General features: G+C 35.5%; 2 protein-coding genes across 2 annotated transcripts in view; one reads left to right on the forward strand and one right to left on the reverse strand.

Moving 5' to 3' along the window:
• Positions 1–20327, reverse strand: part of LOC121727556 (protein madd-4) — a 316241-nt gene that overhangs the window by 121103 nt on the left and 174811 nt on the right. The gene's annotated exons all lie outside the window — the stretch shown is intronic.
• LOC121727558 (cilia- and flagella-associated protein 298-A) lies at positions 736–2938 on the forward strand. The gene is made up of 4 exons (XM_042115447.1): positions 736–966; positions 1582–1752; positions 1976–2219; positions 2460–2938. The coding sequence occupies exons 1-4, from the start codon at positions 760–762 to the stop codon at positions 2714–2716; spliced, it is 879 nt and encodes a 292-aa protein (XP_041971381.1). The 5' UTR covers positions 736–759; the 3' UTR covers positions 2717–2938.

Below are 20327 nucleotides of genomic sequence, written 5' to 3' on the forward strand. Positions count from 1 at the left end.
TGTTTGCCCGCTTATAAAAATATAAAGCTGAAAATTAACAGTTTTTTTTCTAAATTACGAGTGACTTGCTTTTAGTTACGGACGACGCAGCAGGTAAGAGCACTAAGAGCTGGTCTAAAAATAAACATTTGAAGTCACAACACTTATAAATAAAGAAAACTCTACAAAAGGAGAACCGTTTTTCCTTGGAAGTTTTAAGTCTACAGGTCGATCGTACGAGTGTTGTGAATTTCACAGGTGCAGAGCTCCTCTGCTGCGAGATTAACCCGCGGGAGATACGAGTACCCAGCTAAATGTAGATTTAAACTTCGATGATGTATCGGGAAGGAATAGCTTTTTAATGTCTTTATCTAAATATATGGATATTTGAGTCGAAAAGTTTGTGTTTGGTATTTATTTTGGTTGCTTGTTAGTTAATAGTATTTTGGATAGAATAATTGTCATTTTTAATCCTAGTTTTACCCATGTGAAGATGAAATAGGGTAGAAATTACTTAAAATAAATTATAATAATATAAGTACATTCTAATTCCTAGTCAGATTCTCACAGTAATTTAGGCTAGTTTCCACCCTCAATTCCTTCGTACAAAACCAGTGCTAAGCACATGCTAACTGCTTAGCAGCAATCCAGGCATACCAACTTACAAAAATACTTGTCAGACTGACTTTGACAACGTTACCACGGAAACGAAACGTCCAGGCCATGGCAACCGTTGTTTATTCAATACAACGTAGACTCACATCACTGACAAATCTCAAAATGGTTGTGCTTCACGTAAAACGCGGTGACGAGAGCCAATTCCTACATGAAACGAGCATTGATAGCTTAGTTGATGATGTGGTAAAGGATATAGTGGGTATATACAATGGACGGCTGAAGGTGACACGCATATGCTATGAGATGGAAGAGCTGTCGAGTCACGGAACTTTCTTGCCTTTGGAGATGCAGGGGTTGACTGATGAACAGGTATTTTATATACTTAATTTTTGGGATTTTTAGGGTCATATCACGCCAAAACTAAAAAAATTGGCGGAACGGTATTTTACATTAAATTTTTAAAGATGTTGTTTTTGTATGTTCAAGAGAAAGAGACAAGAAGTGATAGTTCATTAGACGAATTATTTCTCTTTGTATTGTGACTGGACATTATATTGAGCATGTACTGTGTGCAAGTGACAGAGACTAGCGACGCCGGCCGTAGAAACTCTGACGACCTCTGTGGCTCAATTGGTTGAGTGTGTGGCAGCTCAAGCCGGGGGTCGCGGGTTCGAATCCCGCCGGCGGAACAAAAAGTTTTTCAATGTTCCCGGGTCTGGATGTGTATTAAATATGTGTATGATATATTAAAAATCTTAAATATATTATGTATAGTATAAAATAATTAAATATATTTCCATTATCTGGTACCTGTAACACAAGTCCTTCAGGTACTTAGCACGGGGCCAGACTGACGTGGTGTGAAGCGTCCATAGATATTATATTATTATTATTATAAATTCTCTGCTTCCTATGACCATCCATGGCCGTTACAATTTCTCTGCGTCCTATCATCGGACTCTATATTGAGTATATACTTTTCAGATCAAGGAACTAAAACTAGAAGACCCGTGGGCGCAGCGCTGCGCCCCCGCTGGCTACGTGGAGGCGAAGGACGAGATGGGGCGCCGCTGCGGTCGCGCCCCGCCGCCCAACTTGCAGGCGGTGCTGAAGAAAGCCGCAGACACGGCCAAAGAGTATATTAGTAAAAAGCATGTAAGTGTCATTTTAGATGGACATTCACAGAATCTTTTTGCCAGGTTATTCTTTGTCAAGCTGGCTGGCTTAGCGTCAATAATGCCTACACCGTAGTGTGGAAGCTGTGGCGTCACTTACCTTCTTATACACCTTATTCTAAGAATTTTATAAGATGATTTTGATGGATTATAGGTGTCATTATTTTTTATGTATGGTTCATCAATAAAAATGATCATTTCAGGTAGACCTACGAAAATGTATGACGCAGAAGGATGTATGCAAAGCGCTTGACGAGTTGCGTGGGGCCACTAAGATCGTCTTCCCTGCCGGTCTACCGCCTCATGACCCAGTGCGTATGGAGCTGGACAATGTGGAGGACTTGGCGGGAACCCAGGCTGCTAATGAGGTCATCGACCCGGCGCGAGCCTGCCTCTGGGCCTGTGGGAAGAAGCTACTCAGTGGGAATAAACTGAGCGACCATTTAGGTATATGAATGATGGAAGATAAAAGTGTTATTTGAAAATAATTAGAAAGTAGCTTTGTTTTACTTCTTTCGTTATTTTTGTAACGAAAGTTACATAATAATTGTGCAATTCATACTACATAAAAATAAACAAAGAAATTAGAGGAAAATAATTAAAAAAATATATTTAAAAATGCAAATGCATCGCAACACAACACTGCTGTTTTACGTGAGCCTTGTTTTATTTCTTTTTTTTTTCTAGGTAAGAATGACAAAACCAAAGTCACGGTAAAACTGTGCACGAGCAGCGAAGGCGCGCCAGGCCGAGAACCGGTGCTCTCTGAAGAGGAGAGGAAACAGCTGATGCTGCAGGCGTACAGGAAACAGGAGGAGTGGAAGAAGTTGGAGGAGGACGATGATGATCACTACATGAACTCCAAGTGGGCAGACGGACAGAACCTGAAGAGACAGTTCCACGGTCTGAATAATATTTCTTGGAAACCAATGCTTAAGAAGTGAAGTTCTAGTTATAAATTACGTGGAAAAATGCTGAAGAAGTCAGTACATTCAAAAATGGTTATATCGAAGATCTACTAATTAGCTCCGTGTCTACCAATGACGAATATAATGCTTGTTTTACAACAATATAATCACAAACTTTTTGCTCTAATATGTATTTAATAACTCATATCAATGTGTCAGTCCCGTTTCAATATTAGGTATTCAATAAAGAGGATAAATAAATATATTGTTTTCATTTACAAAATAATTACAACGCAAACACAATCCCCGAAAATTCACACGTAAGCAAGGCAGAGATTATTTAATAAGGATAAAGTGCTTCTAAATCTTTGGACTCTCCTAAAAGTGCCTCCATTACTTAAGTTAATTCTAATTTAAGTTACTTTGAACTTGACTCTTAACTTGGCTTAAGTAATTTAAAAGGTATGAATTTGAATTTCCGCTCTCAAGATGCAATTTCATGTGGCTTAAGAAATTTTAAGTTTCGGTCCTTTCTTAGTATTAAAGAACTTAGTTATTACGGCGGAATTGTCTTTGTGATGCTAACAGAAGCACGCCTTTGATGCTATGTTACAAGGAATTTTAGTAACTGCTAATATTCTGCATTATTTTATGATTACTACCCTTATTGTTACAAAAAGAGATCCTTTACATTATTGTTTTAATCACACCGTACCGTACCGTACTTTTGATAAAAATAAAAGATGTACAATATCATCAGCTTTTTATCTTACATAATATTAGCAGTTGCAGTTGCACTATTAGCATTATTTAACACTTTATCATACAATCAGCTCTAAATATTAATTTCAGGCTAACCACTCAATCCCTTTAACGCGCTACAAATTACAAAACCGACTAACAAGGTCATACATAATTATTCTGATTCATAACGCACAATTAATTAGTATAAATAATGTACTCGATGCTGATATAAATCATTGAAATTATTATGTACGGTGAAATTAATTTCGCCGGTTATTATTTGTGGGATACATTCGCAGGTTAACTGATTCGTACATTAATGTCACCGCAACTTCCACAGCGGGTGAATTTTCCTGGATGCGGCATTAAAATGTATTTTTAAACATAGCCAGCAGTGCTGCATAAAAAATAATTATTGTTAAATTGTTATTGACTATTCTATATAAATTAAAATTAATTTTAAATTTTGTTAGCTTCGCTAAAACTCGAGGGCGGCTGACCCGTTTTAGCTGATTTAAGTATTGAAATATTCGTGGAAGTCCAGCGAAGATTTATATTAGGAGGTAAGTGATATTAAGTTCACCGTTTAGTGAGATACTATAACTATTGTTGTTACTTCCAATCTCAGCTATAAATGGTGTCACAGTACAGTACCTTTACTGTAGTAGTATACCACGGTCAAGGTTTCTTTTGCTTCCACTTTTTCCCAAGCAAACGTGAGATTTGTAACATTGTTTAAGCTAGGTTCATATCTTTTGTTCGTCTCATTGATTTTGTAATTTTCATCATCAGCCTCATGTACCGCTGAATATGGAACAAACTGTGATTAATATTAATTAAAACTCGGCAATAAATCATTAGCCAGTGCCGTTTAATTAGGATCTTTGTTGTGTTTGACGGTTTCATAATTACGGAGCTCATTAGCGGCGACACACCGGCCGCATCCGGGTGTATCCGGATGTTACCGATTGTTACTGGTTGTTACTGGCTGCGGCCGGATCCTGCCGATACAAATCAGGATGATTATTGTCATTATCCGGATCCTTACTCCAGAAACTGATACGATTTTGATTGACAAGTGTGGTTACATGTCGATTTTAATTAAGCTTCAATATACTATTACAACAACAACGAATGTCAATATTCTGGATTCTAGTAAGTAATTACTAATAAGCCACAGCACGATCGTCCGCTAGAGTAGATGTCAGGGGGGTGACTCACCCCCCCGGGTGAGCCAAAATCTTTTCGTTTTCGCTTCGTTATAGAATCGACAATGAAAATGTATGGAATTGACATAAGCGTTCGTTAATATGACGTTGACGTTCGACTCGTCTAATGTCAATTCCATACATTTTGATCGGCGATTCTATAACGAAGCGAAAACGAAAAAGTTCGGCTAAATGGCCAGGAGTACTTATAAAAATATACTGAGATCGAGTTGCTTCAATTCTCCATTGTTTCGAGAGTACGGGGTCAGAAGTATTACTAGAACTGCAAGTAATAACAAGGATTTATTAAAACTTTAAAAGTTTTGTATCAGTAAAGATGATGTTGTGTTTGTTTATTAATCGGCAAGTTGTGCGCATGCCCTAATTATAAGTTGTATTATACCCGCGGGGCAGCCAAGTTTCCGACTAGACGTTCAACATGAATAAACTATATTTTTATCACAAATATTCCCAACGCACCTTTAGGTCTGAAGGTTTATGGCCTACCAGATTGCGAATAAATTATCTTAGACGATTTATTAATTCACGACAAACTTAAAATTAACGTAATATTTTTGACTAATAACTAAAGACCAAATAGGCTACTTGACCTAATTTTTTTCTTCATGCTAATCGCTTCTTAATCATTCATTTTCACCAAAAAAACTAATATTTTAATATTTTACACAGTAGAAACCCATAAAAATGTTGATTGAAAAATATGCCTTATAAATGGCGCCGAAAACACTGTCCGCCATAATGTGACGTCATACGTTTTGTATTTTAGACTCTCTTTATTGAACATTTTTTTGTGAGCTAAATGTACGAGTCTTAAAGTGCCCAAAAATTATAAAAGAATTAAATAAGAAATTAGAAATAATTTGTAATGTTAAAAACTTTTGGAGAAAAGTTTTGGCCATTTCATTTCCCGTCTACAATAAATGGATATAATATATAAAACTGATGTTTTATTTGAATTATTCAAGAAAATATATTTTACAAATCTTTCTACGCTTATTCTTATTATTTATGAACAAATAAACTTACATATAACGAGCGCGATAAATAAAAGATATTAAATTACAAGTATGATGACGTCACATCCAAATCGGAAATACCGCAAAAGCGTTTTCGTCAGTACAAATCCTATTTTCATAAAATCATATTTTCAAATCGACTTTATTTATCAATCATAAGCTTTTATTTGATGATAAGGGTGAAATACGGTTTCCTAGGCCAAGTTCTACTAGAAATATGCATTTGTTCAATGAAATTGAATATAGGTCAAGTAGCCTAAAGGATCGTAAAATGGCTTGTAACTGGAATTCCCAAATTCTAACTCCCAATCTGGCAATAGATAAGGATAGGTACTAAAACTTGCCAATCACTTTCATGACAAATAATATTTAATATTAAGTATAAATTTTATGTGATTTTGAGAAAATTAAATTGTAAGAGTTTACTTATTAGTCTTCCAGGCAAAACTGTCAACATCTCCTAAAAACATTAGATATCTCTACGAAATAAATTATAGTGTTTACATGGTATGCAGTAAGTGCCGAAAAATATTAGCAATAAAAAAATGGCATTTATAAATTAAGCTCAATCCATATTACGCCATCAGTCCATTATGCAATCAAATATTAACGGCGAAGCCAATCTCGTCTCCATATCTAACTCCCGAGGGAAAAACGTACTCGTAGATAGTTTGCGAAACACAAATTCTGTAATACAAACATTTAACTAATTACGCTGTGCCAGACTCGAGTATATACTTAAATTAAATTAGAAATTCAAAATGGCGTCGCTCTGAGGTGTGGTTTTATGCAATAACAATTACATTTAACTCGACTTCGTATAATGTGTGCGCTGATTTCATCTACTGAAGGTGCTCCTAGTTATTCACTTCCGGAGAAACTCTCTACGTTTTGCACTACGAGCACTTTTTAAAGTAATAGAAGTTGGAATAGTTTCAGTTTAGGATGTTGTTGATTATTTTTATGACAAGTGAAAAAGGGGTAATAATAGTAGGTATGTTCCATACAGTTTAAATGGAAACTTTTCTTTATAACAGTGAATCTACTTATGATCCAGGTCATTAATTCATTATACCCTCTGCAGCTAGCGACACGAAGCTAGCGACACATTTATAGAAATACATAGAAACCAGTTTAGTGTCGCGACGACACGTCGTCTGCAGTTGTCGCGTGTCGCTCGGTTCATACTTGTACCTTTAGATTAGTTTCATGCTGACCGTAGATGCTCATGTGCTATATTATAATAACTAGCTATTAGACCGAGCTTTGAGCGAGCGAGAGTCGATGAAAATGACATTTTCTAAAAATGATTCCTAGCTAGATCGATTTATCGCCTCCGAAACCTATATACTCAATTTCATGAAAATCGTTGGAGCCGATTCCGAGATTCCAATTATATATATACAAGAATTGCTCGTTTAAAGATATAAGATTTGCGCACCGTCATCCGCGTCGGCGCCGATGGCCCGAAATGTATGAAATTCTAGGAAGCGTTTTTGAGTAACGTGTAGCGGTCAGCGCCGATACTTTTAAATACATTCCGGTGTCGGCACCGACCATCAAGACAACAATAAAATCGTCCTTAGTTGGACTTTAGTAAATGCTAAGAAAATGTCAAAGCTCACGTTCCTTTCGCTGAGTTTAAAATTCAATTAAAATTTGTCGGCGTAATATAGAATTTGGCGCGGGGTGTGACAAATAATTGTATTAAAGTAAGTAAGTACGTGATACGGCGGACGTGCCAAGTCCTGCCAGCAGTCAAGTCATCGCTAAACCTATTCAATTAAAACTTGGTCAATTTACAAGTATTGGTAATAACTAATAAGGTATAAAGTTAATGTACTATCAGAGAAGTTGATTCCTATGCAAATCGGGGACCTAAGTAGTTTGGTTGCGTTACGTCAAACTCAGCTGACAGATCACAATTAAAATTGAATTGACATATTCGACCAAATAACGTTGGTCTGTCAATTGCATAGGAATCAACTTCCTCGATGGTATATCCTTTTATACTTTATCTAGATACTAGACTTTTCCCCTAAACTTTTTAACAGAAGATCCCTACATTTATCCCGGATAAACTATCCATAGCTGCATTCTCGGGAACATACATTTATATGTACACATCTTTATTCCAATGACTAACGTTTTAAGCAGTGTTTTTATGTAGACTATCATTTGGTTAACTCCTATAAATTCGAGATACTATTCTAACAATTTATATTAGGTGCACTCTTCATCCACTTCTATCATCTATCTGAAATAGAATTACGAAATACCTGCACCTGCTACGGCAGTGTAGATGAGAGTAAGACAAATAAGCAAGAAAATGCTCTTAGCTCATTCTAAGATCTAGAGTCTAGACAGCTGCTCTTGCTGGTTGTTTCTAGTGCATTTATACTTATTGTTTGTTAATAATTTAAATTAAATGTAAAATGGATGTAATGTCTTTTGTACTAGATAGGTTGCCTGCAATTACGCATTTCCGAGATATTGATTTATCCTTTGCCGGAACTTAGGTTTTTTATAGCAGATTTTATCAAAACAAGTTCAATGGTTACAGGGTAACGTACAGTCAGACAGACAGTTGTGTTTATATTTTATTTAGTTTAATTATTAGTTAATAAGTATAAATTGTACACGTCCTATCTGCTGTCTTATGTACTATTATATCTCTCCGTATAGAGATGCTGGAAGAGATTTCTTTTAGAAATAAGCAGTGCCTATGTGTCGTCTTTCCATGTTAATTGTATTATCATTTGTTTCATGGGTACAATAAAGAGTTAAATAAAACAGACAGACATACTCTCTCGCCAACACACACAACACAGTCCATATTTCTTAAAAACTATACATATCGCCGGATTAACTTAAAAAATCTTGTTGACGTCACAAAGTGAAGAGGTCCTCAGATTAATTTATGGACAGACCTTGACATCGGCGAAACCATCACGTGCCGGGCGCGATTCGCTGACGGAGCCGACAGCCCACAGCCCCACATATTTCACCACCCGCCATTTCCTCAACGACGACATTTTGTTGGGTTTTACGTTGTGTCACGTGATCCCAAGAAGTTTTACACTTGAAGCAATTTCCTATTTTATCGAAAGTCATTATTTAATGGACACCTAGCTTAATTTTATAAAGTTCAAAATCCTCGACCTCTGTGGCTCAGTGGTGAGCGCGTTGGTAGCTCAAGCTCAACAAAAAAAGTTTCCAAAGTTCCTGGGTCATGGATGTGTATTAAATATGTGTATCATATAATAAAAATCTTAAATATATGTATAGTAAATATAAAAGTATTAAATATATTTCCGTTGTCTGGTACCTGTAACACAAGTCCATCAGGTACTTACCACGGGGCCAGACTGACGTGGTCTACGCTTGAGACACGGAACTGTCTTTGATGGAAATTCGTTTGCTATTTCGGAAATTGGATGCCAAGGAAAGGTTTATCCCGCGAAAATTCACAGGCAAAAAAGAACTTGAGCGCAACGCATTTGCAACGCAGCATCTCATCATTACAAAAATGTATAAAACATCACAAGCGCCGAAACGCAAAATTCCACCTCACTCCAATCAGACACATCATTGAGTCCACATAAAAAGGCTTTTATGAAATTAATACCCATACATCATTTTTGTATCGGTAATCTAGTGTTCCCCCCCCGCCCCGGCCTCCCCCCTCTCCCCCCGCGGCAATGGAGCCATTAATCATCACGAATGAATATTGATGCGGCTGAAGGTTGATAGTTCCCATATGTCCGATTTTATTTATGGGAACAAATGGGATATTATGATTCGTGTAGTTTTTCGGGAGTACGGACATGTCGAACTTACTTTGTTGTACAAAATGTCCAGATTCTTAAGTGGGGTGTAAATATATTAAATTTTAAATAGTACTAATTTTCATTTTAAGCAATTGATGCTACTAAAAATATATAACTTTGTAGAGAATGAATTTAGCACGTAAGCCCCGAGTAGTTGTTACGCAATACAAAATACACTAAAATCGAAAAACGTATTCATATTTCCATATTTTCATTGGGCCCATCCAATCGAATATACCACTCGTTCGGATGGCTATTAAAATGCTAAAAATATAACTTGTAACACGCCATACCGAATACAATCGAAACCAAAGCAGATTCGGAAATAAAAACATTACATACACACACTAGTCAAATTTTGCATCGAAAGTTTTCAAACAATTGTAGCAGCGTCGGTTTCCGCGTTTTAAAATATAAATAAAATGTCGCCCGGAATTGTTGCGGTGCTCGTGCTAAGCCTTGGGGTACGCCGCGCTGAAGAAATGTTGTTATATACAAAATGGAAGTGGAAAAATAAATTACTTGCATTTAAAAGCTGAACGCTTTTGACGAAATTTAAGCGTGCAGTTTACTATCATTATAATTTTGCAGTTTTCCAGTGTTCACTTTTTTCACTCCTTTGCAGTTGATGCAAAAAATCAAAATCCATACTTCCATATTAATCCTACTTATATTATATAGGCGAAAGTTTGTTTGGATGTATGGATGTATAGATGTATGGATGTGTGGATGTGTGGATGTATGGATGTTTGTTACTCCTTCACCTGAACGGATTTTAATGAAGCTTTACAATAATTTAGCTTATACACCAGAATAACACATAGGCTACAATTTTAACCGACTTTTAAAATGAGGGAGGTGTTATGTTCGTTTTCTTATGTTCAACGATTACTCCGCCGTTTGTTAACCGATTTTCAAATTTTTTCTTTTGGTATGTAGGGTATGATACCCTACATACCAAAAGAAAAATTTTGTATTATATTCACAAAAGTGGTGATTGATGAAGGATCCATAAGCAATCGAGGGAATTCCTCAAAATTTATGGGGAAACATGTGGTGACTTCGGTTTCGTGAGAAGTATTCTAAGCATATGCTACAAACAAGTAAGATTTTGCACCGAGGTATACCTGGTATACCGTGGTTCGGAAGGTGCTGAGAGAATTCCTGATTCTTTATAGATACAAGTTTGGGAGTTTCAGCGTTGTTTTAAGAACGGAAAGCATAATATGCTACTAAGCAAATTACATTCATCATCATCATCATCACTACCATAATATTATACCATGCATCGTCCCATGATTATGAGCCTTTTCATAGTCTTTTAGATCGAGGCTCGAGTTTGTCAAGCGATAATTTAAAAAAATCTATACTTAATATTATAAACCTGAAGAGTATGTTTGCTTGAATGCGCTAATCTCAGGAACTACAGGTCCGATTTAAAAACTTATTTCAGTGTTAGATATCTCATTTATCGAGTAAGGCTATATTATATTATATTATATTATATTATATTATATTATATTATATTATATTATATTATATTATATTATATTATATTATATTATATTATATTATATTATATTATATTATATTATATTATATTATATTATATTATATTATATTATATTATATTATATTATATTATATTATATTATATTATATTATATTATATTATATAATATTATATTATTCGGAGTGAAGTTTTGCTTCTCACAGCTCTCGCTGGCATTCATCTCAGTCCCGCCCCGAAACCTTCAGGGAGAGGGTACTGCGGATTCGCCTTCGTCTGTTAGTATGTTACTTCCCAAAACTTTTGAAATAATTGTACTTGTGTAAATAGCTGTTTGTTTTTGCATTATGGTTAGATCCAATTTAGCATCCAGTGTGTCACAGTATCTACGGATGCTCTTGGCGACAATTCCTGTTGCTCCTATTACAATTGGTACGATGATGGCTTTGGTTTTCCAGAGTCTAGTTATTTCTTTTTTCAGCAGATGGTACTTGGTTAATTTTTCCATTTCTTTAGCGCCAATATTGTAGTCGGTGGGTATTGTGACATCTATCAGGTAAGTGATGTTTTGTTGCTTGTCTATGTATATTATATCCGGTCTATTGTGGATAACTTGTACGTCTGTCTGTACTGGCATCTCCCACATGAGTTTGGCTATATCGTTCTCTTTAACTTGGGGTTGCGTGAGCTTATCTCTCCACCATAACTGCTCTGTATTGAAATTGTGTTTTTTGCTTAGGGCCCAGTAAATATATTGAACGATATTGTTGTGTCTTTGTGTGTACTGTATTCCTGCTAATTTTTCGCAACCTGAAACTATGTGTTGGATTGTTTCATCTTTGGTAAAGCATATTCGGCATTTTCCATCTACCTCTTTCTTTAGTATATCTCGTTCGAACTGTTTAGTTATTATAGATTGGTCCTGGATTGCAAAAATGGCAGCTTCTAGTGTAGGGGATATCATTTGTTTTTTGATCCAATTAAACGAGAGATTTTTGTCAATATTTTCCTTTTCTAGGACTTGTTTATGGAATTGTGCGCGCAAGGGTTTCGACTTCCAGTTATGTATTTTCTTTTTTAATATAGCTTTTTTAATATCCGTCTCATATTATATTATATTATATTATATTATATTATATTATATTATATTATATTATATTATATTATATTATATTATATTATATTATATTATATTATATTATATTATATTATATTATATTATATTATATTATATTATATTATATTATATTATATTATATTATATTATATTATATTATATTATATTATATTATATTATATTATATTATATTATATTATATTATCACGCTTATCGTAATAGTCTATTACGACCGAAGAAACTCAGGAAAATGTGGTAAAAACGGGGAAAATATTAGAAAGGGTTTATCTCACGAACTACTGGAGCAATTTTTATGGCAATATTTGGCACTTATATAGAGTAGACCACGTGAAAGGGGTATTTATAGCTATTTTTATTCGAAAATGTACGGTTTCTGTGAAATTCCTAATTTACGCGGGCGAAGCCGCGCGGGACATCTAGTACATAATATAGGTATTATAAATGCGAAAGTGTGTATGTCTGTCTGTTACCTCTTCACGCCCAAACTGCTCAACCGATTTTGCTAAAAGGTAGGAGATAATATTATACTTTGAGACCCGGGATAGGACACAGGATACTTTTAATCGCGGAAAATGTACGGTTCCAGCGGGAAAAACTAATTTCATAATGTAGCATATGTACTGATCTAATTCGGAAAGCTGGCTATATTATAGCCTACCAGAACCTGATGGCAAAAAGTGAGAAAAGAAATTGACTAGCAATACCGGGGTAGTTGGAATAAAACATTTTTATCATTTATGTTCCTTATAGCGGCTGATTCTGTGTGTGAAACATGCAAATTAAAAAAAAAATCCAAATCAATGATAAAGGTTATTTTTTTTCATCTGCAATCAAAATTTGCCATCAGATCCTGGTGAGTGAGTGGTGGACCAATAGTAATATTTCGTATTTTTGGCAATACATGCGAGTTTCTTACAGAAAATTGAATCGTTTGTAGGCATCATGCAGAATGTTTTTCCTTTCAACCATTTCGAAAATAAAACACACGTTTAATCATGGTTAAATTCCCAAGCATGCTGATAATCAAGCTGCATACAAGCACTATAAAATGGCTAAAGCTGTTAATGAGCTCAAATAGTTCCGGGGTCAATTTGGCCAGAGAGAGTTTGCATTGGAAACTCATCTGTTGGTTTAGGGTTATGTTCCATTTAATGCAATGAGTTCGGACTATTGCCACTGCAAGTTTGATTTGATTTCAATACATTGGAATTTAAGACCAAATCAACTTGCGTAAGGGTTTAAAAATAATTTTAAAAATTGAATTGGGAACATGTGTAACGAACGTGCTGCGAACTGGTGTCGCTTATCCGAAACTAACAAGTCTACAATTTACTTGACTTGACTTGCTGCAACCAAAACTGCTCCTTACAAATAAAACGCTGCCAGCTGGCGCCAAAAACCGAAAACGGAGAGGTAACATATCCTTAGAGTTAACAGACGAACTTTCGCATTTATAGCATTAGTATGAATTATTCAGGATTTAAGTACCTGTACAATATGTGTTGCCACCTAAAGTTCCTGCATGTTCCCTATAAGTTCCTCCTGATAAAGTATGCACACATACGTAATAAATCAAACATGAAAAGGATTATGACGAGTGAAAGGATAATTGCGAGACCCTTCCCTCGAGCATGAAATAATAAATCCAGGCCTTTACTAAATAAAGTACAACTTTATACCGAAACCATTTTCATAAATCCATAAAAATAGCACTCTCCTATAAGCCGGGCCCTTTACTACGCGCCGTAATATGATGATCTCGAAGCGATCTCCCTGGACAGGGCAATATCCCTTGCTGCTATAAATAACGACCCGCGTAAATATTATATCGGCGCCGAGCAATCTACTGCGGACATAACGTTAAGTGTTATAGGCGGCCGAATACGATTCACCGCCATGAAAAATATATGAAAGCCCGCCGCGAAGATTTTTGGTAAATATTGTATTAATGTAGGTATTATTGGGACACTTTAAACTGATGACCGGTTCCCGAAAATAAATGATCACACGATCATGAAATAGTAGGAATTCTGATCAGAATCCAGTACTTATTTTATAAAGAATAGGTCCTTAACGAAAACGTGCCTGTCGATCTGTCTTGTCTGTTTATTCGTTAGTTTGTTTACATCTTTACGCTTTAACATGCCCACAACCCCATTGCGATGAAAGTTACTTATCGCGCAAGAACCGTACATTTTTCCAGGATAAAAAGTATTTTTTGTCCTTTCCCGGGACTCAATACTTTGAGTATCTCCATACCAAATATCAGCAAAATCAGATTAGCGGTTTGGGAGTGAAGGGCCCGAAAAGGTAACAGACAGACTGACATATTTTCGCATTTATAATATCTATAAAGTCTTAGCCCGATCGGTTTAAAATTGACAAAGTTTCATCCATATTTTATCCTCTTGGAGGTGGAATTGATCAAAATCCTTTCTTAGCGGATGCCTACGTCATAATATCTACCTGCATGGCAAATTTCAGCCCGTTAGTTCCAGTGGTTTGGGCTGTGGGTTGATAGATCACTATGTCAGTCAGTCAGTCAGCCTTTGAGTTATATATCTTCTTATTATATATAAAATTCTTGTGTCACAATGTTAGGCCACGTACTCCTCCGAAACGGCTTTACTGATTTTAACCAAATTTTTTATGCATATTTTATATTTTGCACGGTCACATTAACTAGACGCATGGTTTGATGACGTCATTATGGAGCGGGCATGTTATTGCATTCCAGCGATGCGTCAAGTTAATGTGACCGTGTTGTAATTATGGATAATGATGCTGATGATGACCAATCACGTGGCAAAGTGAAATGACTTTCACGCACTTTGCGAGATACAAAGGGCGAATCAGCGAGACGTATGACCCGACAATGGCGGGAACAAAGACGGTGATGAGAGGCGGGAAGCGGGAAGTCGCGATGTTGGAAATTGGAATTTTACCCCATTACATTTTTTGTGGTTTTACCATCTCCCGATTTCAGATGTTTTGAACCTCGACAAAAAAGTGGGATTATAACTAATAATTAATAAGTTTGACATGTGGGTGTGTCTGAGTATGTATACAAAACCATGGGCATCATAGCAGAGCCGGATTTTCTTTTTTTTTAAATATAGGATATGCCACCCATAGGTCATGGCCAGGTTATTTCAACATCATCAGCCCGCTTTACACTAAATAATCTGGGTGATTTTTATAAAATATTTTCCATTCTCATTTCAGGAGAAATTGAAGATATTTGTATCGTTTTATCTAATTTCTTTATATAATTTCAACTTGCTAATATAAACATGAAATAAAATTTAGCAACTTTTTAAATTGACTTTTGTGATGATTAGATAAATGTTTAAAGAAAAAATAGTAGCTTCCATCTAAGCTAAAATATATATACTCTTTTAAAACGAATTTTTAAAATGACTTTCTTCAGTTTAAACGAAGTATCGCCTACGAAAGCGGTACGAGACGTCCAGTCTTTTAAAAGTTAAAATCCAGTTCAGCTCGGCTCACCTAAAAACTATTTTAATAATATTCGCCCGCAAGAGTTTATAATTAAGGTTTTTTCACGACAAGTGCAGATTTCTTCTATTAATTCCGTTTAATTTCTCTATAAATATGCAATCTTAAGTTTTAAATTGTTTTTAAAAATGTTTTTATAATATTCGCTAATTCGATTTCATAGCAAATGACCTGTATTCACTTTTATTAGTGATTAGTGCAGGCAGTAATCAGGATTAAAGAGTGTGGGCAGCGACTGATTAGTGCTAGTCCTTTATTTTCTCCTAATCACCTGCACTCGCACTAATCAAAGCGAATACAGGCCCTAAGGTCAACAACAATGCAACATGGCATATTGATGCAATGTTGCATTGCAGTTTAATTGTATTATAATAATCAATAACATAATAGTATATCATTTTAGAGGCACTACGTAGACCTACAAGTAGCAATGCTGTTTTGACACTCGCCCAAAATAAGAGCAAACGTATCTACCATCAAAGAAGTTGATCCATAGGCAGATTGGGGACCTGCGTAATTTAGTCGCTTTATGTCAAGCCCAGCCGAAAGATCACTTCCAAAATTAAATTGACTCCCGACCAAATAAGGTCTTCAAACTGCCTATGAATTAATTTCTTCTATGGTACAAAGTACATCATGTACAACCTTTACGATTGACTCAATATGATTTGAAGTGAAAATATATAATATAATATAGCGGTTTCGTGCATTTTTTGTAAATAAAGAATGTTTAACTCCTGTCAGGATGTGTGATCGAAAATTTGTGAGATGAAGGGGAGAGTAAATCGCGGGCGCAGCCAAAAGTTTGCCTGCTTTTGCTGTTTAGTTTAACTTGAACTAGAACTCTCGGAGTGCAATCTTTTTAGGTTTCCATACCCAAAGGGTCAAAATGGGACCCTATTACTAAGACTTCGATGTCTGTTTGTCCGTCTGTCTGTCCATCTGTCTGTCTATCTGTCTGTCTGTCAGCAGGCTGTATCTCAAGAACCACTATAGCTAGATTTCTGAAATTTTCACAGATTGTGTATATCTGTTGCCGCCATAACAACAAATACTAAAAACAAAATAAATTAAATATTTAAGCGGGGCTCCCATACAACAAACGTAATTTTTTTGCTATTTTATGCTCGATATCAAATTATCAATCACAATATACTCAGTTGTATTTATATTTTATACTTTAATAATTAATAATAAAATTTAAATAAAATAAATAATTAAGTTGGGCTTCCATACAAATAAAACACATTTTTTTACCTAATTTTGCTATTTAATGGTACGGAACCCTTCGTGCTCGAGTCCAATTCGCACTTGGCTGATTTTTTACTTATGACAGACAGTTGTGTTTCCTTGATAAGTTCCGCTGGTTTGACGCTAGATGGCACTATGTGTCGAATACCAACACCATAACATAAAATATATCACTCTATATTAACACAGAGGTATATAAAATTGAACGGACTGCACACAATATAACTACTGAAATAATATTATCTCCCTAGTGAAATAACAATATAAATTGTAGCATATAAACAAACCGACAAAAACACTGAAAGTTTTAACGAACGTTCATATTTCTCGCTTTTCTGTTGAGCTAATTCGCAAAGTTCGGGTAATCAGGTATTCCCGAATAGTTGAATATCACAAGGGTTCTGTAGGTTTTATATTTTTTTATAAAGGCCAGATATTTGCATTTCAAACGTTGTTCCAGTTAGGTTAAGACGTATCTTTGTTAATTTAATTATTCGTTAAAGCCCATTTGCACTAATTTGAGAAAAAATCTACCATAAATTATAGTCATAATGAAGATTAAACTTCAATTTAATGAAGAGTTTGACAGAATAATGTATGGGATTTATTTCAAAATCTGGATTTAATTACAGCTAAGTAATTAATGTTGGCCTCTAACCGCCGTACTCACAGACATTTAATTACGATTAACATTGAATATAATGAAGAGTTTTTCAGATAATGTATGGGGCTTATGTCAAAATTTTGAATTAAGTAATTACAATTAAGCAATGAATGTTCCACTCTGAGTGCGGCAGTGAGTGCGGCTGGTCGATAAATTTTTGGCTGTTTAAAAATATAATTCAGACATCTATTGATTACACCGTAAAAAAAATAACACGCGATAATAAAGTTGTGAAAATACTCTATAGCGAACCCTAAAACCTACCTACGCTTTTAAAAAGTCTGTCGACTCGTAGTAAGCACACATTTGTTTATGGAACAGAACATTCTTTATTTGAATTTTAATTGGCGCGCAAAATAATGGAAAATCGCGTTTGCCGGAAACTTGTTAAAAAAACCTAATTATAAATTTTATTTTAACAACTTTCCGCATAACGTTACGAGCGAAAATATTACGGTTTCGGTGCTTAATGTTTTTTTTTCGGCTTGTGTCTCGTGAACATTTCATCATCATTATGACCATCATCCTTGTCAGTCATCACCAGTCACCACTAACAGCCTCTACGACTTCCACTACGCTTTTACTTTAAATCGAAATATAATACAGACTGGCTTTATTCGAACTACAATTAACAGAAATGATTTAAGAATAGGCTTAGCATAGTCACCATAGAAAGGTTTATTCTTACGGTAAAGTAGACAAACTGCTGGATCAACAAAGGAAGTCAGTTTCTCCGCAAAATTAGTCAGCGTTTCTATTCTTTCGCATTTCTACTGTGACAATGATAAGCGTACTGATTGGGTTAATATAAACATTATCTAGCCTCTAAGCGGATAAAAACATGGTAGTGATATTATATTTACACTAGTGATATGGTTTGGTTTGATAATGGTTTTAGCGAACACGGGCCGCTAATGGAAGATCTTCTTTGAAACACGACCGGTAATGGTATACGGAAAATTAACCGTACACTACAATTAGTCGTACATTCTCCCGAAAATGTGGCAAATATTCTCATGTTTTGTAGATAAATAATAATTATATTTCTTAGTATCTGTACAATATAATATTATTATATGCATGTAGTTTTCATGACAAGCTCTCAATGCGAGTTACATAGTACAATTTATATAATACCTATTAGTTGACGCCCGCAACCCCGTTGCCGCAAAACTCGTTTGTCGCGCGGGAACCGTACACTTTTCCGGAATAAAAAGTATCCTATGTACTTTTCCGAGACTCAAAGTATCTCCTTGGTTTAAGCGTAAAAAGGTAGCAGACAGCTGACAGACACACTTTCGCGTTTATTTTGAGAAAAATATGCGTGTTTGTCTGTGTAAGTCCTGAATAAAATTTATGATTTTCACTTAAACTATTCAATCTATTTTGATGAAATGGGCGAAATGCTTTATATGGCAAAACAACATTTGCCGGAACAGCTAGTACACAATAATATAGTGTACTCTGTAGGTATGTTAAGTAAACTTTAGGGCAAACTCGAAATTTTAAATAAAATATGTTATAGCCACAAAACAAGTCAAATATAAAATACGTTGTGATAAAACAATCTTTAATATATAAGCAAACAGAAGCGTAGGCAAACGAAAAACAATAGAAAATTTAAAACGCTCGATTTCAATTAAAAACAATACAAGGTTAAATTGGACGATAAATACATGATTGGCAACACAAAACTGATCAAATATTGTTCAAAGGGCGAGCTTACGAAAGCTCCGACTTGGAGCTTTTAGACTGAAGTTTGTTCAATTAATCATTGACTAGGGATGTCGCCCCTAATTATATCGATGTTAATTCTGATAGTCCATAGACTGGATTTATATTGCGTCCGCGCAAACGAGCGTTTCGGCATGTAACGATTTATTTAAATAGCGGCGCGGCGGTCGCCCAGTCATTAGGCGCGTCCACACAGAGCGAGCAGCCTCGCGAGGCATTCGCCGCGTGAAGCAGCTCGCTCAGTGTGCACGCGCCTATTTACATACAATTTCTTGTAATCGTGAGATGCAGCCGCTAAACCGCGTGTTCTGGCGGACGCACAATATAAATCGAGCCTTAGCTGAATTTTGGAATTGTTATGTTCACCAAATGACTATTATAGTAGCTATAGCATAAGCTGGACTGGTAAGCTTATAAAACATAATAATATTTATGAATCCCTGCAAAACTCTTATAATACTTTCAAGAATTTCATGTTCAAACATAATATTAGAAACCAATATCAACTGAGGAAAACCAGATATAAAAGTAATACTTGAGTTTACGAATAATTGCGTTTTTGAAGTGATAACTTCTTTGGAGGTAATATTTTTATGTCACCGTTGTGTTGTTGTTGCTACTGGCGTCAGGAGTCAGGACTATGTGACCTGCAGCTGGGCTAGCATGGCGATTAAGATTTGTTTCCGAACTTTTTCGAAATTCGTAAGGGAGAGTAGGACTACCGGCGCAGCGTAGGAGAGAAAGTAATATCCCTCTCTTTCTAACGCGTGGAGAAAATATGATATTCCTGCTGTTTTGGTTAACTCTTCTGCGGGCACTCCCTATGTCCAACGCGCTTTGTTTAGGTAATTAACTATTATATATTATATTTGTTACGTTATTAAATAGTTAACAAAAATATTCGAGTACGAGTTAATATGGTAATATTTCTTTATTTATGCAGTGTAATATGGGCATATTACACTGTAGCTGGCATCAAACGAGCCTTATCAAACGTCGATAGAGGACATCC

The sequence above is a fragment of the Aricia agestis genome, chromosome 6 (assembly GCF_905147365.1).
Source record: "Aricia agestis chromosome 6, ilAriAges1.1, whole genome shotgun sequence".
In the NCBI taxonomy this organism is placed as follows: domain Eukaryota; kingdom Metazoa; phylum Arthropoda; class Insecta; order Lepidoptera; family Lycaenidae; genus Aricia; species Aricia agestis.

Bases quoted from the DNA above. Each gene is read 5' to 3' on its own strand.
- LOC121727558 (XM_042115447.1), top strand. From the start codon at position 760: ATGGTTGTGCTTCACGTAAAACGCGGTGACGAGAGCCAATTCCTACAT. The intron at 1,753-1,975 runs GTAAGTGTCATT...TGATCATTTCAG, and splicing joins AGTATATTAGTAAAAAGCAT to GTAGACCTACGAAAATGTAT. The intron at 2,220-2,459 runs GTATATGAATGA...TTTTTTTTCTAG, and splicing joins TAAACTGAGCGACCATTTAG to GTAAGAATGACAAAACCAAA.